General features: G+C 57.8%; 3 protein-coding genes across 5 annotated transcripts; 2 read left to right on the top strand and 1 right to left on the bottom strand.

The window, feature by feature from the left end:
• The first annotated feature begins 232 nt into the window (after nt 1–232).
• TMEM134 (transmembrane protein 134) lies at nt 233–5,186 on the top strand. Of its 2 annotated transcripts, XM_026483056.4 has the most exons (7): nt 233–489; nt 1,416–1,480; nt 1,970–2,059; nt 2,209–2,285; nt 4,407–4,451; nt 4,662–4,715; nt 4,833–5,186. In XM_026483056.4, exons 1-7 carry the CDS (start codon nt 316–318, stop codon nt 4,913–4,915), a joined length of 588 nt encoding a protein of 195 aa, XP_026338841.1. In that variant the 5' UTR covers nt 233–315; the 3' UTR covers nt 4,916–5,186. The 2 variants fall into 2 exon arrangements, with proteins under 2 accessions (XP_026338841.1, XP_026338842.1); XM_026483057.4 differs by lacking the exon at nt 4,407–4,451.
• Nucleotides 5,187–6,458: 1,272 nt separating this feature from the next.
• On the bottom strand, nt 6,459–15,490 carry CABP4 (calcium binding protein 4). Of its 2 annotated transcripts, XM_026483058.4 has the most exons (6): nt 12,718–15,490; nt 12,318–12,348; nt 12,091–12,234; nt 10,882–10,991; nt 10,390–10,537; nt 6,459–10,278 (listed from the first exon to the last, which is right to left on the bottom strand). In XM_026483058.4, exons 1-6 carry the CDS (start codon nt 13,090–13,092, stop codon nt 10,250–10,252), a joined length of 837 nt encoding a protein of 278 aa, XP_026338843.2. In that variant the 5' UTR covers nt 13,093–15,490; the 3' UTR covers nt 6,459–10,249. The 2 variants fall into 2 exon arrangements, with proteins under 2 accessions (XP_026338843.2, XP_057173426.1); XM_057317443.1 differs by having other exon boundaries at nt 6,459–10,537.
• Nucleotides 15,006–17,793, top strand: GPR152 (G protein-coupled receptor 152). The gene has a single exon (XM_048217643.2). The coding sequence runs from the start codon at nt 15,006–15,008 to the stop codon at nt 16,623–16,625; it is 1,620 nt and encodes a 539-aa protein (XP_048073600.1). The 3' UTR covers nt 16,626–17,793.
• Nucleotides 17,794–18,240: the final 447 nt, after the last annotated feature.

Raw genomic sequence — 18,240 nt, 5'->3', positions numbered from 1 at the left:
GACCGAGGGATTGCCTCCGAGGGCGGCGACCGCTGTGGCTCGCGGAGGCGGCCGCTGGGAGGCGCCGCGGCCCCGGCGCGGTCCCCAAAGGAGGCCCCGCCCACTGGCCGGCTCGGCGCTCGGCAGCTCGGGCCTGCTGCGGGCGAGCAGAGGCGGGGCTGTTACGTGAGGGCGGGGCCTCGGCCGGGGCGGCGGACGGTCGCGCTCCCAAGACTACGGCCCGAGGCGGGGCCTGCGTGCGGGGGCGGGACCGCGGCGCGAGGGGCAGGCGGGCTCGGATGGCGGCGGCAAGGGGCGCCTGAGCGGGCCGGGGCCATGAGCGCCGTCCGGCCCCAGTTCAGCATCGATGACGCCTTCGAGCTGTCCCTGGAGGACGCGGGCCCGGGGCCCGAATTCAGCGGGGTCGCCCGTTTTGGGCCACTGCACTTCGAGCGCCGGGCCCGGTTCGAGGTGGCCGACGAGGACAAGCAGTCCCGGCTGCGCTACCAGGTGAACGGCCCGGCCCACCTCAACCCCAGCCCGGGTCGGCGCGGGACCCCAGGCCGGACCCTGGAGAACCCCAGCTCAAGGGAAAATCTGTCTAGAGGCCCCACCCTACGTGGCCACTAATCCAGGGACCTGCCCAGACCCTCTCAGCTCTGATTTTGGTCCCCAGCCACCACTGGAGAGCCCAGAACCGGAACCCGGGAGCAAGTCCCTTAAGCCCAACTGGAAATCCCACCCGGCGCCCCCACCCATCCTGGGTACTTACCCACCCCCCCCCCCATCCCCCTGGGCTGGAGAGCTCTTTGTACCTGATCCAGACCTTGCCCATACTCCGGAGCAGACCCTTGAGACTTCTACTCCTCCCTCTTCTGTTCTAGAAGTCCCCAACCCCGTTGGAGGCCCCCATTCACAGGAAGAATCCTTGCCCATGCCTTGACTCCCACTAAACTGGAAATCTCCATTCTCCCTAGAGGACGTCCATCAACTCTAGGATCCTTTTTTTGGAGACCTGTACCAGATTCCTGTGCCCCAAACGTGGAAACCATGGGTTTCTGCCCTTCCTTGGCACCCCAAATCCAGAGCCTCTATACTGGGCCCCTGAAATACCATTCTGAAAGCTCTACCCTGACTCCCAAACTTGGGCGAACTCCTGGCCCTGGGACCCATGCTAGAAGCCCTCAACCAGCCCCTGTGGCTCCTGCCATTCCCTAGCCCCCCACCCCCTAGCCCACTCCCCAGCACTCACCTCCTTCTGGGTTTCGGTTTCTGTGAATCATCAAACCCGTTTTGCAGGAGGGTGGAGGGCCAGGTGAGCAGCTGTCAGGCAGCCAGGCAAACAGCTGTGTGGGCTTGCTCTCCTCCTCTCCCTGATACGGGAGTAGGAAGGGCCTGGGTCCAATAACCCCTCTGAGCCATGTGTTCTGGAATAGAACCTGGAGAATGATGAAGACGGAGCCCAGGCCTCTCCGGAGCCGGATGGGGGAGTCAGCACCAGGTCAGGGCCAGGTGGGGACCCACTCTGTACCTCTAGTCCTATGCTTCTAGCTCTTGTCCCCCAGGTCCCTGGCCAGTCTTCCACCTCACATCACTCAGCCCCCTCACATCCTGTCCTACAAGGATTCCTAGCCTGACCCTCACTCCCCTCATGGGTTTCCCCTATCCTGCAGGGTCACCCTACCCCAGTGCCATCCTCACCCACTCACCCCCACCAGGCTCTTTATCCTGAAGAAACCCCCCAGCCTGGTCTGGCCCCTACCTTCCCACAGGTCACCTGTCCTTCAGGAATCCCAAGCTTGAATCCCCAGCCTTTGTCCACCCTCAGTCCTGCAGAGACCCCAGCCCTTGATTTCCTCGTCACCCTGTCCCCTGTCAGTGCCCGCATCCCGCAGGAATACCCAGCCCTCGTCCCTGCACCATCCCCACCACATCATCGTGACCCCTTCCTTGCTTCCTCTGCCTCTCACCGGGCCCACCTGGCCTGCAGGGATTCCAGCCGAACGTCCATCCGCAGCTCCCAGTGGTCCTTCAGCACCATCAGCAGTAGCACCCAGCGCTCCTACCATGCCTGCTGCAGGTGAGGCCTTGCCCTGCTTTAGCCTCTGTGCTCTGTGCCCCAGGACGGGCGGCACGGGCTTTCCCTCAGTCCTCTGGGTGGGGATGGGTAACAGGAGGGAGGTGGGCTCCCATCACCTCTCACACCCATCCTGCTCTCCTGCCACCCAGCTGGACTCAACACCCTTTGATCCAGAAGAACCGCCGGGTAGTGCTGGCCTCCTTCCTGCTCCTGCTGCTGGGGCTGGGTGAGTGCCCTGAGGGTCCCCTGCCTACCCCCATGAGGGGTCCGTCCTCCCTTTGTGCCGGCTCTGCATCCCCCTTGGCACACTGAGCACCCAGTCTCCTGGTCACACAGCCAGGAAATTACACATAGTTGGTTCGGTGCTCCAAACTTTTCTTTTTTCTTTCTTCTTCTTCTTCTTCTTTTTTTTTTTTTTTTTTTTTAGTTTAGCCCATTTAATCCATCAGGGAGCAGAAGAGTAACAGCTCTACCATTTATTCTGTGCCTGCTTTGAGCCAGGTGCAGGGTAGGCTTCCTTTCCCACCCTACAGAAGTCACACGGCAAGTGAGAGACAGGGCCATGACCCGGAACCTGCATAGGGACAGGTGCTCAGAGATACTCTGAAAACCCGATCCCCAGAGCACCTGTCATTTCCTCTTCTCTGGAGTCTGAGCGCTGATGAGGACCTCTCCCCGCCCCTCGCTGGGCACATCCATTGCCCAGAGCAGGCACATCTCACAGCCAGATGTTTCCGGACTCGTTCTATGGGGCTGAGGACTCAGGATCCCCAGAGAGGACAGGGTTGGGATCAAGAAGGGCCCATAAGGACAGCCCAGCTGCTCTCCCTCCTCCAGGATGGTCAAAGTCCCCTGGCCAGAAAGCTGAGCAGCAGCCTTGCCTGAGCTCTGGGTGTCTGTGTGCGGGGGAGGGAGCCACCGCTTCTCCAGCAGCCTCTGCAAGCTGGGCACTGGTCACACTGGCCACCTGCCTTACCCCATCTCACTCTCTCAGTACCCGTGAGGGCAGGCGTTATTACCATCCCAGTTCAGAAGTAAGGACAGAGCCTCAGGCCGATAAAAGGACTTGCTCAGACCTCAACTGGGAAGTAGATGAGCTGGGATTTAAACCCACATCACGGACATTACCAGGCCTGGAGTCCTCCATAGACCTATAAAGGGCCTTTGTAGGAATTAGAAAAAGACGCCTCATCTGAGTGGGCAGGGCCCCCAGCCCTAAACCAAGGGGGCAGGTAGTGTATCAGCCCCCATCCGTACCCTTTTTGAGGTGCTCTGTGCAGGGCACAAATTCCATAGCAGTCCATGGTGGCCCCTCAAGCCTCCATGCCATATCACCCCCCTTGCTACAGAGCCCGGCTCCCCCCCATTTTCCCCCAATCCCATTTTCTAACTTGGGACCCCGGACTTTCTCTGGGTCTGAAAAGTTGATCCAGTCATGACTTCCCCAACACTTGGCTTTGTCTTCAGCCAAAGTCCACATCCCTCACCGGGTCTTCAGGCCCTGCCAAACTCCTCAAGCCTGGGATCTTGCCTCTCCACTCTTGCCAAAATCGGGAAGCTCCTAGAAAGCCCCAAGTTCCCTCCAGACTCTGGGCCTTTGCCATGCTGCTCCCTCTGCCTGCAGCACTCCTCCCCTTTTCTGCCTGCACCATGCCCACAGCAAAGCCTCGAGTCAGATCGCCTCCTCCTTCTGAATGCAGCTCTCTGTGCCTCAGTTTCATCTTCTGTGAAATGGGGATGATCATACCTGTTTCATGCAGTCACGGTGACAATTAAGCAGTTCAGGTTAACAAGCTTAGCCCAGTGCCTGGCAGCACCTGGTAAGTGGTAACTAAATGTTCCTGCTGTTGGTACTGCTACGCCTGCTCGACTTAGTTGCCACTGCCTCCAGGAAGCCCCTCCCTGATGCCACAGGCTCCCCTGCTGCCTGATCTGGCCCTACCACAGCCCGATCACTGGGGTTGTAGCTTGGAGGTTCTTGTTGGCTGTGCCACTAGGGAAGGGCCATGAGAGCTGGGACCTCATTTGCCTTTCCCTGTGGGATTCTCAGTACCAGGCACACAGCAGGTGTTCCATAAATACTTGTTGATTGAAAGACCACATCAAGGAGCAGAGAGAAATCTGGTTTCGGACATTTCCCAGGGACTGCCAGGTGCCCTGCTCTGAAAACACAGAGCTTGGTGAGCTTCCCAGGAAGTGTGTCTGGCTAGGGAACGTTCAGCTCAGGTGGGGAATACTATTCCTAGGGCCTAAGCCTTAATGGGGTTTGTGGGTGGAGGTCCCCGCCCCGCCCCCAGCGCCCGCCCCCTCCTCACGCATTCACCCTCGCGGCTCCATCTGTGTGCAGTGCTGATCCTGATCGCCGTGGGACTGGAGGTGGCCCCCTCGCCAGGTGAGCGCCCCCTCCTACCTCCGCAGGCAGCGGGGGTCCCCTCAAGGGAAGAACTCCTCCGGGACCCGCGAGCCCCCAGCCCTCTCGGAAGTTTGCTTCCACCCTCCTGGCAGGAAACGGCCCCTTCTACCGCGGAGAGACTTGCCCGGGCTGTGACCCCTGAGTCCCGCCCCGTGCCCCCCAGCCTTGACTCGGCCCCTCCTCCTGCAGGTGTCTCCAGCGCCATCTTCTTTGTGCCCGGCTTCCTGTTGTTGGTTCCCGGAGGTGCGAATGGGCTCCGGGGCGGGGCGGGGCGGGGCGGGGCGGGGCGGGGGCGGGCCCTGGGCGGGGCGGGGGCGGGCCCTGGGCGGGCCCTCGGCGCTGACCGGCCCCGCCCCGCAGTCTACCACGTGATCTTCATCTACTGCGCGGTCAAGGGCCACCGGGGCTTCCAGTTCTTCTACCTGCCCTACTTCGAGAAGTGAGCCGCGGGCCGGCGGCCGGGAACCAGCCTCGCCTCCGAGCGGCCCCAGGGGCGCTCCTCGGGTCCGCCCCGCCCCGGTTCCCTCATCTCCAGGGAAGAACTCCGGGACCCGGGAGCCTCCAACCCCCTCGGAAGTTTGCTCAGGAAGTTTGCCCGATACCCAGGCCTGGAAAAGTCGCCCCTGGCCTGTTCTGTGCCTTAACTTATTCTTGGGCCCTGGGGCTGCTGGGTTGGTGGTGATTTGTGCTAATAAAAGAATGTACTTCATTCCAGAAGAGACCATTGATCTTCCTTTCCCACCAGCCCGGCCACAGCCCCCCTCCCGCAAAAACTGAGGAAAGGGCTGATGAAGATGAGGGGCTCCGGGACCACCCATCTTCTCATTGTACCCGTGACAGTCCTGATGGTCTAAGACTTGCTCCTGCGCTTTTGGGGCAGAGCTGGGCCTGGGACTCTGTCCTGCCAGCCTGTTGGAGGTCCTTCCAGCCTCCCGTCTCCCCTAGCCCTTAGCAGAGTTGGCCCTGCCCATTTCTCTACCTGGAGTTGCAGCACTGGTGCCTGCCCCCTGGCGGCCCTGGCCAAGGGCACTCAGATGACGCAGGCCAGGGGCCTGGAGGCTGGTATCCTGGTTGCAGCCTGGCTCTGGGGCCCTGGGCTGCCACAGCCAGCTCCGAATGTGGGCCACGACAAGGCAGCAGCCCAGCCCTCTCCGCCCACTGCCCTACTTCCCAAGGGCTGGGATTGGGAGAAGTAGGGGCAAAAACAATGAGAAACAAGGCCCATATGACAGAACCTCATTAGAACCACAGAACATGGGAAACAGACCATCTCAGACTTTTGGAAAATCCAAGCATCTCAGAATCTTGAGAGCCAGGGAACAGAGGCTTTGAGACCCCTGAAATCTGAAATCATAATAGCTACCGTTTATCAAGTTCGTAGAAGGCAGCAGGTCCTGTGCTAAGCACTTAACACATCATTTCTGATAATCACCACCTTAGCCCCATTTTACAGATGAGGAAACCAAAGTCCAGAGAGACTGATTCGCCCAAGGGCAGAGTTAGGAACATAACCCAAGGCTTCCATGACATCTGAGCGTGGGAGGGAGAGGAGAGGAGAGGATGCAGAGCATGTGTTTCCCCAGCTGACCACCAAGGGGCTGGCTCTAGGACTGGGCTGAGGTCGATCCTGTTTATATACTCAGATGTGTACAGTCTGTCTCCCCCAGTGAACCATGAGTGCCGTTGAGAAGATGACCTGGCCTGGCCTCCACTGTCTCTGCAGCAGCCAGAGCAATGTCTTTAGATTTCTGTGACTGTTGAAAGAATTAGCCCCCAGACCCCTTCTCCCACTCCTGCTTTCCTGGCCCACCCAGACTTCCCACCCTCAGCCCCCAGTCAAAGCACTTTCAAGGGCACCAGTTGGATGCACGAATTCCTAAATCAGTGGTTCTCAAACTAGCTGTGGTTCTCTAACTAATCCATCATGGACTAGTACTTTGGCAAGATAAAATAAAACCTGGAGAAGTAAAATAAAAACATACAGAATCTAAGCCCACAATCTGTATTACCGGATCAATCAGACATAGGATTACATTTCAATGAATATAATCAGAACAAACATAGGAAAAAAGGAAAATTATGAAAACCATGCATTGTGAGCAAATAGGCAATTAATACAGAGTCGCTACTTGCTCATGACTTTTTGTCATTCCACAACCTTAACAAAGTTACTCCAGAAGTTGTGAGTCTCCATATTATAAGACTACAGCAGGTGTCAGCAAGTGACCGTCCCAGCCCAGACCCGATGTGGTCCCCAAGTTAAAATGGTTTTTATGTTTTAGTAATGGGGGAAAAGTGAAAGAATAATAATATTTTGGGGCACATAAAAGATAAAATTCAAATTTCGGTGTCAATTAATCAAGTTTAGTCAATTAATTACTAAATTTCCAGCCCAGCCACACCTATTCATTTCTGTGTTGGCCATGGCTGCTTGGGGATACAGAGCTGAGCAGTCGTGACAGAAACCATAGGTCCTCCAAGCCTAAAATCTTTACGCTGTCACCTTTTACAGAAAAAATTGACCAACCCTTGGTCTATGTGAACACACTGACAGAACACTGAATCACAACATTTAAAGTTTCAACATGACCAATGTGCTTGATTTTTGCTGGTTAATTTATGTAATCCAAACTCGATTAACAGTAACGCTATCTTCCAGGAAGAATGAATATCTAAATTCCAAATGTAACTTTTTTAGTTGAAAAATACATGGATAGTTGTGTCCGGACGAGAAACGTTCGATTTCCTTAGTGAACTGTGACTCATTTTATCCCTAATGGTTTTTGCCTCATAGCCCATTTCTGTGTGCTTTGCCCGTACGTATACGAGCTTCCTTCGGTTCATTTTGTCCTAGTAAATCTGTTTTCCAAGCCATCACTTTTGGCCTTTCGATTCTCGTTATGCTGCTTGAATGTGTCTTAGATCCTGCACTCAGCTGTGGGGAAGAGCCTGGTATCTTCCCTTTGATGTCTGCTCTCTGCCCTACAGTAGAAGGACCTCTGGTCTTAAGCTGGGTATGTGACCGCCCCAAATAAAGACCACATTTCCCAGCATCCTTTGCAGCTACCTGTACCAGGTGAGGAGCCCTACCTAATGGGGTATGAGTGGTTCACATTCTCTGTCCCCCTTTGTTCTTTATTCCTGCTTCCTCCGTGCCACCTGAGAAATGAACAAACTTGGGCATACCCCAGGAATGGCAGGGCAGCTAGCAGGAGCTTGGGTCCTTGAAGAGCATACAGCTGGATTTCACCTAAGAAATAAACTTCTATCCATTTTAAACTTCTGACTGTTAAACATTGTTATTTGGAGTCTCTGTCAGTCACAGGAAACCCAGTCTAATATTGAAACTTTCCTCTGCGGCTGAGACTCTCTTTTAACCAAAAACTTGATCTGCTCATAATTATTGGGATTTTTATTTTTAAGGATTATTCCTATCTTTTGTTTGTTTGTTTAAGTAGGCTCCATGCCCAGCATGGAGCCCAACTCGGGGCTTGAACTCGTGACCCTGAGATCAAAACCGAAACTGAGATCAAGAGTTGGATACTCAACTGACTGAACCCCCCAGGCGCCCCTTCCTATCTTCTGTTTTAATGTTTTCATGGACTTTGTTTTTCTTTACTTTTTTCCTCTCTTCTGTAGCCTTCTACTGGTTCAATCAAGAATTCTTCACTTTCCCTCTTTTCTTCCTCTATGGATTTGACTGTTGAACAAAACATTCTATCTCTGTTTCTATACATTAATGATTACTTTTAAATGGTTAACAAACTCTAAAGCTGATCAGTGAATCTATCCTCCTCTAGGAAAGACGAGAAAAAGATTTCGGCACGTCTAAAGTATCCCCCCCATCTTCCGTCTTATTTTGTCTATTATTTTAGTTCCTCCTTTATTTTTAACAAATTACCCTTTTTTTTTCTTTTACAGTTAATGCTTCTTTAGAGCCACCAATATGTGTACTGATCGCTCTCCTGACCGTAACATAGTACGTACTCTGCTTTCGTTCTGGTCAGAATTTCCTTCTTACCGAAGCCATCCCTTCAGCAAGAGCACGTGGGTGGGAAACTCTTCCCAGCCTTTGTTTCCTGAAAAAAGTTGATGTTTCGCCTTCATTCGTGAATAATGATTCAGTGAGGTATAGGCTTCTTGGCCAGAGATCGTTTCTCCCCCGCATGATGACCAGTTTATTTCATTGTCTTCTGGCACTTACTGTAGCCAAGGAAAAGTCTTCACAGAGCCTAACTGCGGTTCCTCGGTAAGTCATCTGACTTTTGTCTCAAGTTGAGTTGGTTATAGGGTTTTTCCTTTTGCGTTCTGCAGTTCTGCCGGAATGCATCTAGATATACATTTGTTTTTATTTCTCCTTCTCAGGATCCAATGGGTACCTTTGATCTGGGTGCTTGTCTTTGTGGAAGCCTTTACGGAAAAATTTCAGGCATCATGTCTTTGAGTATTGCCTTATGCCCACTCTGTATAGTTTCTCCTTCTGAGACTCCTGATGACTTTGAACTACTCTGTAACATTTTCCGTTAGTTTATCCCTCATTACTACCTTATGAGTGATTTCTGTAGCTGCCAGTACAAATGTAGTTTCCAGTTCATTAATCTTCTCTTGAATTGTGTCTAATCTGCTGCTTAACTTATCCCTTGATTTTTTTTTCATTCCAATGGCTATATCCTTTATTTTTAGAAGTTCTATTGGGTCATTCTTTTTAATATTCCTGTTCTGTTTCGTACTATCCTGTTACTGCATATCGGCCTCTCTCCCTTCTTTCATCTCATTTTTGCTTGCATTTACTCCATGATCCCTTTCAGATTGTTCTATTACTTATACTTTGGGGTCTGGTTCTCCCGTTTGTTGCGTCTGCCTAGTCCCCCTCATGGTGACTTGTTTTCTTACGTGATTTGTAATGTTTTGTCATGAGTTCATCTTCAGAAGTGACAGGGCTGTTGTTTGCTGAAGTCCATTGCGTCCCAGGTTGAAGAGTCCCCTTCCAGTAGTTTCTCCCTATTTCTTCAGCTTTCCTGCCTAATGTGCAAGCCTGAGTTTCAGGTTCCTTAGGGTAGCTTTTTCCACTGAAGGCCCTGGACGTCTGTACCCTTGCCACTTCCTTGGACCGGTGGGTGGAAATATATTTTGATCCCCTTTTCAAGAACAGGGTAGCCTTTTGAGACCCTGGAAGGTACTTGGGCTCATGTTCTGTTCCTCAGCCTCTTACAGGCCTTCTGTCACTCATAAGTGTCAGAGCCCAGGCTCCCGGACCTCTCTCCATGGCTGAGGCCCCCATGGTGTCCCCTCTCTCCCACCACCCAACTCTGAGTTCTTGCTTTGTCTTTAGTACCTGGGGTCATCCCTGGCTTTCTTTCAAGTTAAGCTTTTTTTTTTTTTTACATTTTTTCACAAGTAGTGAGAGGCACCCAGCCACCCTCCCAATTCCCCATGTTACCAGAATCCCCCCAACTCTGTCCCGCTGTCTTTGAATGCTGCAGTGCCAGGGAGCATGCTACCTCCCAAGGGTCTGGAGAGATCCAAATCTTGCTCATCCTGGAGAATGATAGGCAGCCGGGTGCAGGTTTCCTCCAGGCAGCTCAGGTGGGAGGAAGGTGAGGATATAAGTGGGTGGGTGACGTCACAAGGCAACTCTCCAGCCAGATGTTGTCAAGGTTCCAAAGAAGTCTGGGGGCTGCTGAGTCTCTTCCATTGTGGGGCCCCATGGGGAGGGTGTACAGCACGAACCCTGCTGGCCTGGGGCCAGGGGGCAACGCATCCGCCCTTCTGGAGCCTCAGTGGGTGAGAAGCATCATCACAAACTCTGGAGGAAAGAAGGGGCAGGGCGTGGGCCGGTCCTGGTCAGGGACCCCAGGAGGTGCTGGGCTCATCCTGGGCGCTGGAAGGGTGGGGGTTGTCTGGGAAGGAGACTCACCATCAAAGTCTACGGTGCCATCGCCATTGAGGTCCACGTCTCGGAGCATCTCGTCCAGCTCGGGGCCCACCAGTGGCTCCCCCAGCAAAGCTGGTGCTGCCTGTCGCAGCTCTGCCACTGTGATCCGTCCATCTCTGTCCCTGTCAAACTAGGATTGCAGCCTGGCTCAGCCCCTCCCACCCAAAGCTGGCTCTGCCTGGAGCCGGCTCCACCCTGCCACATCCTGCGCCTGGACGCCCCAACTCCACCCATCCAAGCCCTCACCCCCTCCCAGGCTGAGATGGAGGCCCGTGCTCCAGGAAGTCTCCTGGGTGGATCCCCCAGCCGAGAGTGAGCTGGACCCTCTCCCACCCCTCCCTGGGCCGAGCCCCACATCTGCAGGGCTGTGGGCCTCCAGACGCTGAGGGCCCCAGTCTCTCTGGCCTGCATGGGAGGCCAGCAAGTCTGCTGTCCAGCCACCCACCCAGCACCCGCCTCAACCACATGCCACACCTCTTGGAAGGCGATGCGCAGCTCCCGTACCCCCAACATGTGCGCCGTCTCCTCCCTCAGCTTTGGGCTCAGCAATTCCACAAACTCCTCGAAATCCACGCGGCCACCCACTGAGGACCCAGGCAGAGCGTCACAGTGGGGAGGGCTGGGCCCCAGAGGGACGCCACAAGCATCGCAAGCCCCAGCTTCTCCCCCCTCTGCATCCGGGAAGGAACACCCAGCGTCCAAGCCCTTGGGGGGGGGGAGGCTGGAGCCCCGTTCTCCACGGGGATGGCGGGGTGAGGTGCTTGGGTGCTCTCAGTGAAGCACCTAAGGGTGGGGGAAGGAGACCAAGGTTTGGAACCAGGAAACCCCAGGTTCAAACTCTGTCTCTGCTGCCAATGGCGCATGGCCTTGGGTGACTCCCGAATCCTCCTTCCTCATCCTGGGGCAAGGATGAGACGACCCACTCTTGGGTGCTATTGGGGTTGCAGTTCACGGCTCTTACGTGCTGCGACCCCATGGGCAGCAGTGAATGCCCCTTGAGGAGCACACCCATGTAGTCCCTTGAGTCTAAGGAGCCATCAATTATAAAAAGCACCAAGGGCCAAACAGCAGCTTTGGGGGAAAGAAAAGAAGCAAAGCACTTAATGTTCACATCAGTTGTAAGTCACATCCCATTTTAGAAACGATAGAGAAAGCCAATGCAGATGTCCTGGAATGGAGGGAATCTGATATTTGACAAATTAGCTAATGATAATCACACAAGTGCCCGCCCATCCGACACTTAATGCAAGGAAAGGCCAGGGTTCGGTCACACTAGGCCTCACTGAACCTCGGGAGGCTCTTTTCAGGGGCCTCACGAAGGTCAGAGAGACACAGAGACAGAGAGCCAGGGGGCTCGTACCAGCAGGGAGCATTTTATCACATTTCTCACAGAGAAGAGAGGGTCCTCAGCCGAGCCCCAAGGGTCTCTTGGCTCACTGTTGCATTTCGTGATCCTTGTATCTGACACGGCTAATGTCAGATGGTCAAAATGCCCCAGAAACTGTCACACGCTCCCACCATCACTCCAGCAGACTGCCAGAGACACCTCCCCTCACCTCCTCGTCATCCCCCAAACCACGAAATTCAGAGAGGACCAGTGCTGCCCAGCCTTGGCACAAAGCCAGGTGACTCCCGCCCCACCCCGCCCCACCCCGCCCCGGACAGTGGGGGTCAGCCACTGACTCCGCATCTTCACGTGCTGGGAGACCTCGATGAGCTCCATCTCGGTGGGCATGTAGCCCAGCGTCCGCATGCAGTCGCCCAGGTCCCGGTAGCTGATGTATCCATCACGGTCAGTGTCAAACTCCTCAAAGGCAGCCTGAAGCTCTGCAGGGGAGGGAGGTCAGGCCCAGGCAGCCCAGCTCGGGGACACCTCCCACCCGCCACTGCCACCAGCAAGGGCCACTCACCATCCAGCTCCTCAGGGCCCAGCTCGCGGTCCTGCAGAGACACAGTCTGGCATGTCCCTGGGACCCATCCTTCCTCCTCCAGCCCTGGGCCACGATGGCCTGGGCAGGGCCAGTCCCACAAGGGCAGGAGAAGGCAGCTGAAGTCCCATGGGCCTCCGGAGAAGAGGTGACCACCCCCCCTTCCTCCTCCGGGGGCCCAGAGCTCTCCCAGAATCATGGGTTTGAAGCTCTGCCCACTCCCCAGGCTGGCCCAAGACCGACCATTCCCCAAACTGCAGAAACCCTACCCCTATGGCTAAGACTCCTGGGTCCGGAGCAGATAGCAGGAGGCCGAGTCCAAAGGCACAAGTGTGATCCCCACCCCACCCCCCACCTGTCCCCAGCCCGGGCTCCAGCTGACCTTCCCGAAGATGCGGTTGAGTAGGGGCCCGTACGTCTTCTGAGCAGCATCATGCTGGGGGCTGGGGCGATGCCGGTGGGACTGGCGACGGGAGGATGGCCCAGGGGCTGCAGGACCTGCCCCTTCCTGTCCTCCTCCAGTCCCAGAGGGGTTCTTGCTGCTCCCTGGAACCTCAGGGCCCGGAATAGGGGTCTGCTCCTGAGAGCCGCCAGCACCCTTCCGGGACCCTCGGAGCCCCCTCTCCTTCTTGCTCCTCTTCCTGCTCAAGGGGAGGCCCTCAGCACCACTCCTGGAAGCCACGACCCCCACAGGAGGCTTCTGAGGGCCAGGGGCCAGGTCTGGGCCATGCTGCCCCCTTGCCTGTTCCGTGGCCATGTGGGGAGGGACGACGGGGCTCAGAGATGCAGCACCGGGGAGCACCTTGGTTCTCGGGAACCATAAAGCTGCTTACGCACCCCTACCCTAGGAGCTGATGGCCTGGGATCGGGACTTGAGGGGGATTAGGGTAAGTGAGGCAGGCAGCCCAGGCCCTAATCCCGGCCCTCTGCCTGGGGGCAGAGCCAGACGGGTGAAGAGAACTGTCTTCAGCCGCAGGGGTGCCAGGACACGGGGCTGCGATGAGCTTCAGACCCCAGCCCTGCCACTTATGAGCTGGGAGGCCTGGCAGTTTCACCTCTCAGTCGCCTTCTCTATAAAATAGGGGCTATATTGCTGAAGAGTCGAGGACTCCTTGTCCTCGACTCCAGTCCCCAAATCCAGTTGTGTGACACGGGTAGGACTTAGCTAAGAGAGGACAAGGGACGTCATGTCAGGAGGCAGAGTGTGGGCAAAAGCTGGGAGGTGGGAAAGCCATGGGGGCACATCGTGGCCGAGACGGAGGGTGTGTGAAATTGAGGAAGCGAGGCCAGATCACAGAGGCCTTGAATGCCAGAGTAAGGGGCATGGGGGTGAGGTCAGAGGCGGCGGACCCTGCGGGGGGCCCAGGGTGAGGAGGCTTTAGCCATCTGGCTCTGTCAGGGATGGGGTGGCCTGGCTGGTCACTTGGCCCTGCTAAGCCGGGGTTAGGGTTTCCCAGCAAGCAGCCCCATGAATGATTGATGTCTTCTCAGCTTGGGTTTCATGCCTGCCGCCTTAGCGCCGCCAGGCGCCATGCAACAGGCCCCGCCGGCGTGGGGCCCTGCGGATGGCCGGACCCCTGGGCAGGCAGGCACGCCCTGCTCTTCCAGCCAGCAGCCCGCACCTCACAGGTAAGCCAGGCCTCACCTGTTGGGGCTCGGGGGAGCCCAGGGCTCTGATCCAGTAGAGGCTGGAGCTTGCAGAGTGGGGTCTGCCTGCGGAAGAGCCCTAGGGGAGAGGAACGCCCTGGGCTAAAGGCTGAGGGGCTGGAGTCACGGGCCACGGGCAGGAGCCATCTCCTTCCTCCCCTGACTCAGGGCTGCCACCAGCGCTTTCCCACCCTCGGAGGGAAACTCCCTGGGGCCTGAGGGAAGGTGGGGGCTTGGTGGGAAGGGCAGCAGGCCTCTCGGGTCCCAGCCACCCTCTCCTCATCACACTGCTGAGCCCCCTACTCCTCTCCGTCTGTCCTCAGAGGACCACCTTCTGCCTGAGCTGTGAGAATGAGGACAGGGCCACAGGTGGGGGTCGAGGATGAGGACGAGGCTCGGGCTGCTTCCAAGACAGCCATCCTGGCCTGAGTTGCAGACCTCCCCCCACCCCCCGCCGGCCCTGAGTTCGTGAACCGCACTTGCCTAGGGGAAGGGCCTCCTCTGGCCCAGGCTCCTGGGACTCCTACAGACCCGTGGGACCCTGAGCCTCCCCCTCTCAGAATCTGAAAACACTTGAACCCCAGGATACCAGATGGAAAGGGGCTGCAGCGATCTGACCAAGCAGTTCGCACAAACTGTCTTCCCTGGAGCCCCAGGGGTGCTCCCCCTCCTTTAATCTGAGCATTCCCTTCTAGTGCACGTGGGAGTGCCACTGTAATATTTTATTTGAACAAAACATTCACCAGCTTTAAAAATATGCTTGTGAGCCAGGTCTACTTGGGCGCACTGGGACTCCGTGCGGCAGAATGGTGCCTCTGTGCTGTCTCTGACCCTGGGGAAGTCACTGACCCTCTGAACCTTCCTCTCCTCACCTGTAAAATGGGTCGTAAGAGGACGAGGTGGGGTCATCTATTTAAAGTCCCTGGCAGAGGCTAACCACCCGAAGGTGATGACGATGGCTCAGAGAGGGACAGTGACTTGCCTGGAGGTACACAGGACCCTCTCTCTCATACTCAGCCCCTCATGATTTCCCTGATTCATCAGGCACCGGCTCTGTGGCCGACGGCACACTGGGGACGTCAGACGGACACTGCGATGGAAGCCGACCCGGGAGCCGCTGGCCTCGGGCCCCGCACAGAGCTGGACGATGAGGACTACTATCCCCAGGGCGTCTGGGACACGGTCTTCCTGGTGGCCCTGCTGCTCCTGGGGCTGCCGGCCAACGGGCTCATGGCGTGGCTGGCCGGCTCGCAGGCGCGGCAGGGAGCGGGCACGCGGCTGGCCCTGCTCCTGCTCAGCCTGGCCCTCTCCGACTTCTTGTTCCTGGCGGCGGCGGCCTTCCAGATCCTGGAGATCCAGCGCGGAGGGCACTGGCCGCTGGGGACGGCGGCCTGCCGCTTCTACTACTTCCTGTGGGGCGTGTCCTACTCCTCCGGCCTCTTCCTGCTGGCAGCCCTCAGCGTAGACCACTGCCTGCTGGCCCTGTGCCCGCGCTGGTACCCGGGGCACCGCCCGGCCCGCCTGCCGCTCTGGCTCTGCGCCGGGGTCTGGGTGCTGGCCACGCTCTTCAGCGTGCCCTGGCTGGTCTTCCCGGAGGCCGCGGTCTGGTGGTACGACCGGGTCATCTGCCTCGACTTCTGGGACAGCGAGGAGCTGCCGCTGCGGATGCTCGAGGTCCTGGGGGGGCTCCTGCCTTTCCTGCTGCTGCTTGGTTGCCACATGCTCACCCAGGCTGCCGCCTGCAAGACCTGCTGCCGCCACCAGCCACGGCCCGCAGCCCGCCGTGGCTTTGCCCGTGTGGCCAAGACCGTCCTGTCGGCCTACGTGGTCTTGCGGCTGCCCTACCACCTGGCACAGCTGCTCTACCTGGCCTTCCTGTGGGACGTGTACCCCGGCTACCTGCTCTGGGAGGCCCTGGTCTACTCCGACTACCTGATCCTGCTCGACAGCTGCCTCAGTCCATTCCTCTGCCTCCTGGCCAGCGCCGACCTCCGGGCCCTGCTGCGCACCGTGCTCTCCTCCTTCGCGGACGCTCTCTGCGAAGAATGGCCCGGCAGCTTCTCACCGGCCGAGCCACAGACCCAGGTGGATTCTGGGGCTCAGACTTTGCCAGGGCCCATGGCTGGGGCCCAACCCCAGGTGACCTCCATGGCCCAGCCACAGGCCAACCCCACAGCCCAGCCACAGTTGGATTCTGTGGCCCCTCCACAGTTGGATTCTGTGGCCGCCGCACAGGCGGATCCCTCAGCCCAGCCACAGTTGGATTCTGTGGCCCGTCCACAGTTAGATTCTGTGGCACCCCCACAGGCGGACCCCTCAGCACAGCCACAGTTGGATTCTGTGGCCCCGCCACTGTCAGATTTTGTGGTCCAGCCTCAGCTGAACTCCTCAGCTCAGCCGCAAGTGAACCATGATGCTCAGCCCCGTTTGGACTTTGTGGCTCAGCCACAAGTGAGCCCTAAGGCCCAGACCCCCGGACCCACTGCCAGCTCAGCCCCCAGCCCCTGCGATGAAGCCTCTTCTGCTCCATCCACAAATCCCACCCCAGAAGCCCCTGAGAACCCAGCAGTGCCTCCTGCCTCTGACGGAGAAAGCCCCAGCAATGTCCCCCCACAGGAGGCCCCTGGAACAGGCCCCACATGAGGGTCCAGGAAAGCCCAGGCCCATCAGGGTAGTGGAAGAGCTTGAGGGAGACAGACGAACCAGCCAGTCGGAGAGGAGGGGAGCTGTGGAGGCAGTCATCATGGAAAACCCCACCTAGTCCCCTGGGCCTGGCAGGAGGACTTTGGGGAAGTGAAAATGAAGCACCAGAAAGTCCCAGGCAGTTTGTCGTGAGCGTCTCGTCCCTACCTAGGTCCCATTCCGCTTTTCTACGCTTGCCCTACCCCCAGTGGCCCAATAGCCAGAGCCGATGCTCCCCTGTGGGGGGCACTCGGCCCCCAGCAGCCTGGACCCCACCAAGAGTCTCCCCCTAGCCTCAGCCCTGTGGGAGAAAGCCAGCAGGGGTGACTTCCCGGGGCTTGAGCTGACCTCCCATTGATCCCTCCCTCCCTCCTCTCCTCCCTGTCTCACCGGGTAACTCTGGGGCAAGGACGCCAAAGGAGGAAGTCCCTGCAGAGAAGGAGCCCGCAGGAACCGGGGCCCTAGGAGCCCATGCAGTCCGGCTGGGGCCCTGCCCCCAACAGGCAGTGAGACTGGGGCCGGCGGGCTGCCCTCGCAAGGCAGTGGGAGCAGAGGCCGGAGCTGCCAAGCCTGGAGTCCACTCAGGCGCCGGGGACTCTGAGCTTCTGTTGCGGCCGCCATGGTGAGGGTTAGGTCGGAAAGCGTATGAGTGACTCAGCTAGGGCCTGACACACAGTAGGGCCTCAGTGAATGGAAGTTCTTCCCTCATCACCATCCAGACATGTCCCTGCAGGGGCTGGAGTCGGAGGGAGGAGGCGCCACCGGGCCTGGGCCTCTGGGGGCCTCCGAGCTTTGGGGCAGATCAGCTGTGCCCATGACCCCCACCCCGGGGGGGCCTGAGAGAGCGGGGGGCCTACTCTGTGCCTTGGATGGCTCCAGAGGACTTCGGCGTCCGCCCCCCCACTCAAGGGTTCAACTACTGTCCACCTGCCCCCGCCACCTACCACGCGGTATCTAGAGCGCCCCGGTCCCTCCCCCAGCCAAGCCCCTTTTATGCACTCAGCCCACAGGCAGAGACGGGAGGATGTCCAAACAGAGAGCTCTGGGGACCAGCGGCTCCGGAAAGGGTACAGGCTCCCATGAGGTCACGTAGCATCTCCCTGCAGAGAGACTCCCTCTTCCCTTTCAAGCTGCAGACACCGCAAGAAAAAGTAGGAAGCGCTGAAGTTCTCATTTCGCCCCCCCCTTCCCTTTCGCACCAGCGCTCTCTTCTGGTCGCACCCCCACACCCAGCCTCCCTCACCCCCTGTGTTCCAAAACCATCAGGCCTTCCCCCTTTTCACTCCCCCACCCCCCACCCCTGGCCCTTTGCCATTGCCAGTGGCCCAGGGCCGTGAGTTACAGCAGCCGAGAGCCGCCCTGACCAGCTGCCCTGACCAGCAGGGGTAGACAGACTTCTGAGCGGCCCTTCCAGGTCTGCTTGCATCTGAAAAAGGCAGCAGGCAGGGCCGGAGGTCTGGAGAGGGGCAGGGAGATCTGGGTTTTGGTTGCTAGCCCCTCTTCACCTCAGTGTTCTCCTCTGTAGAATGGTGTGGTAGTGGTCCCCTTGCTGCTGTCGTGAACGGGGCCCAGGGAC

This window comes from Ursus arctos, unplaced genomic scaffold, assembly GCF_023065955.2.
Source record: "Ursus arctos isolate Adak ecotype North America unplaced genomic scaffold, UrsArc2.0 scaffold_23, whole genome shotgun sequence".
Classification (NCBI taxonomy): Eukaryota; Metazoa; Chordata; class Mammalia; order Carnivora; family Ursidae; genus Ursus; species Ursus arctos.
The sequence above is the reverse complement of the archived record's forward strand: the minus strand, read 5'-3'. Positions and strand labels throughout refer to the sequence as shown.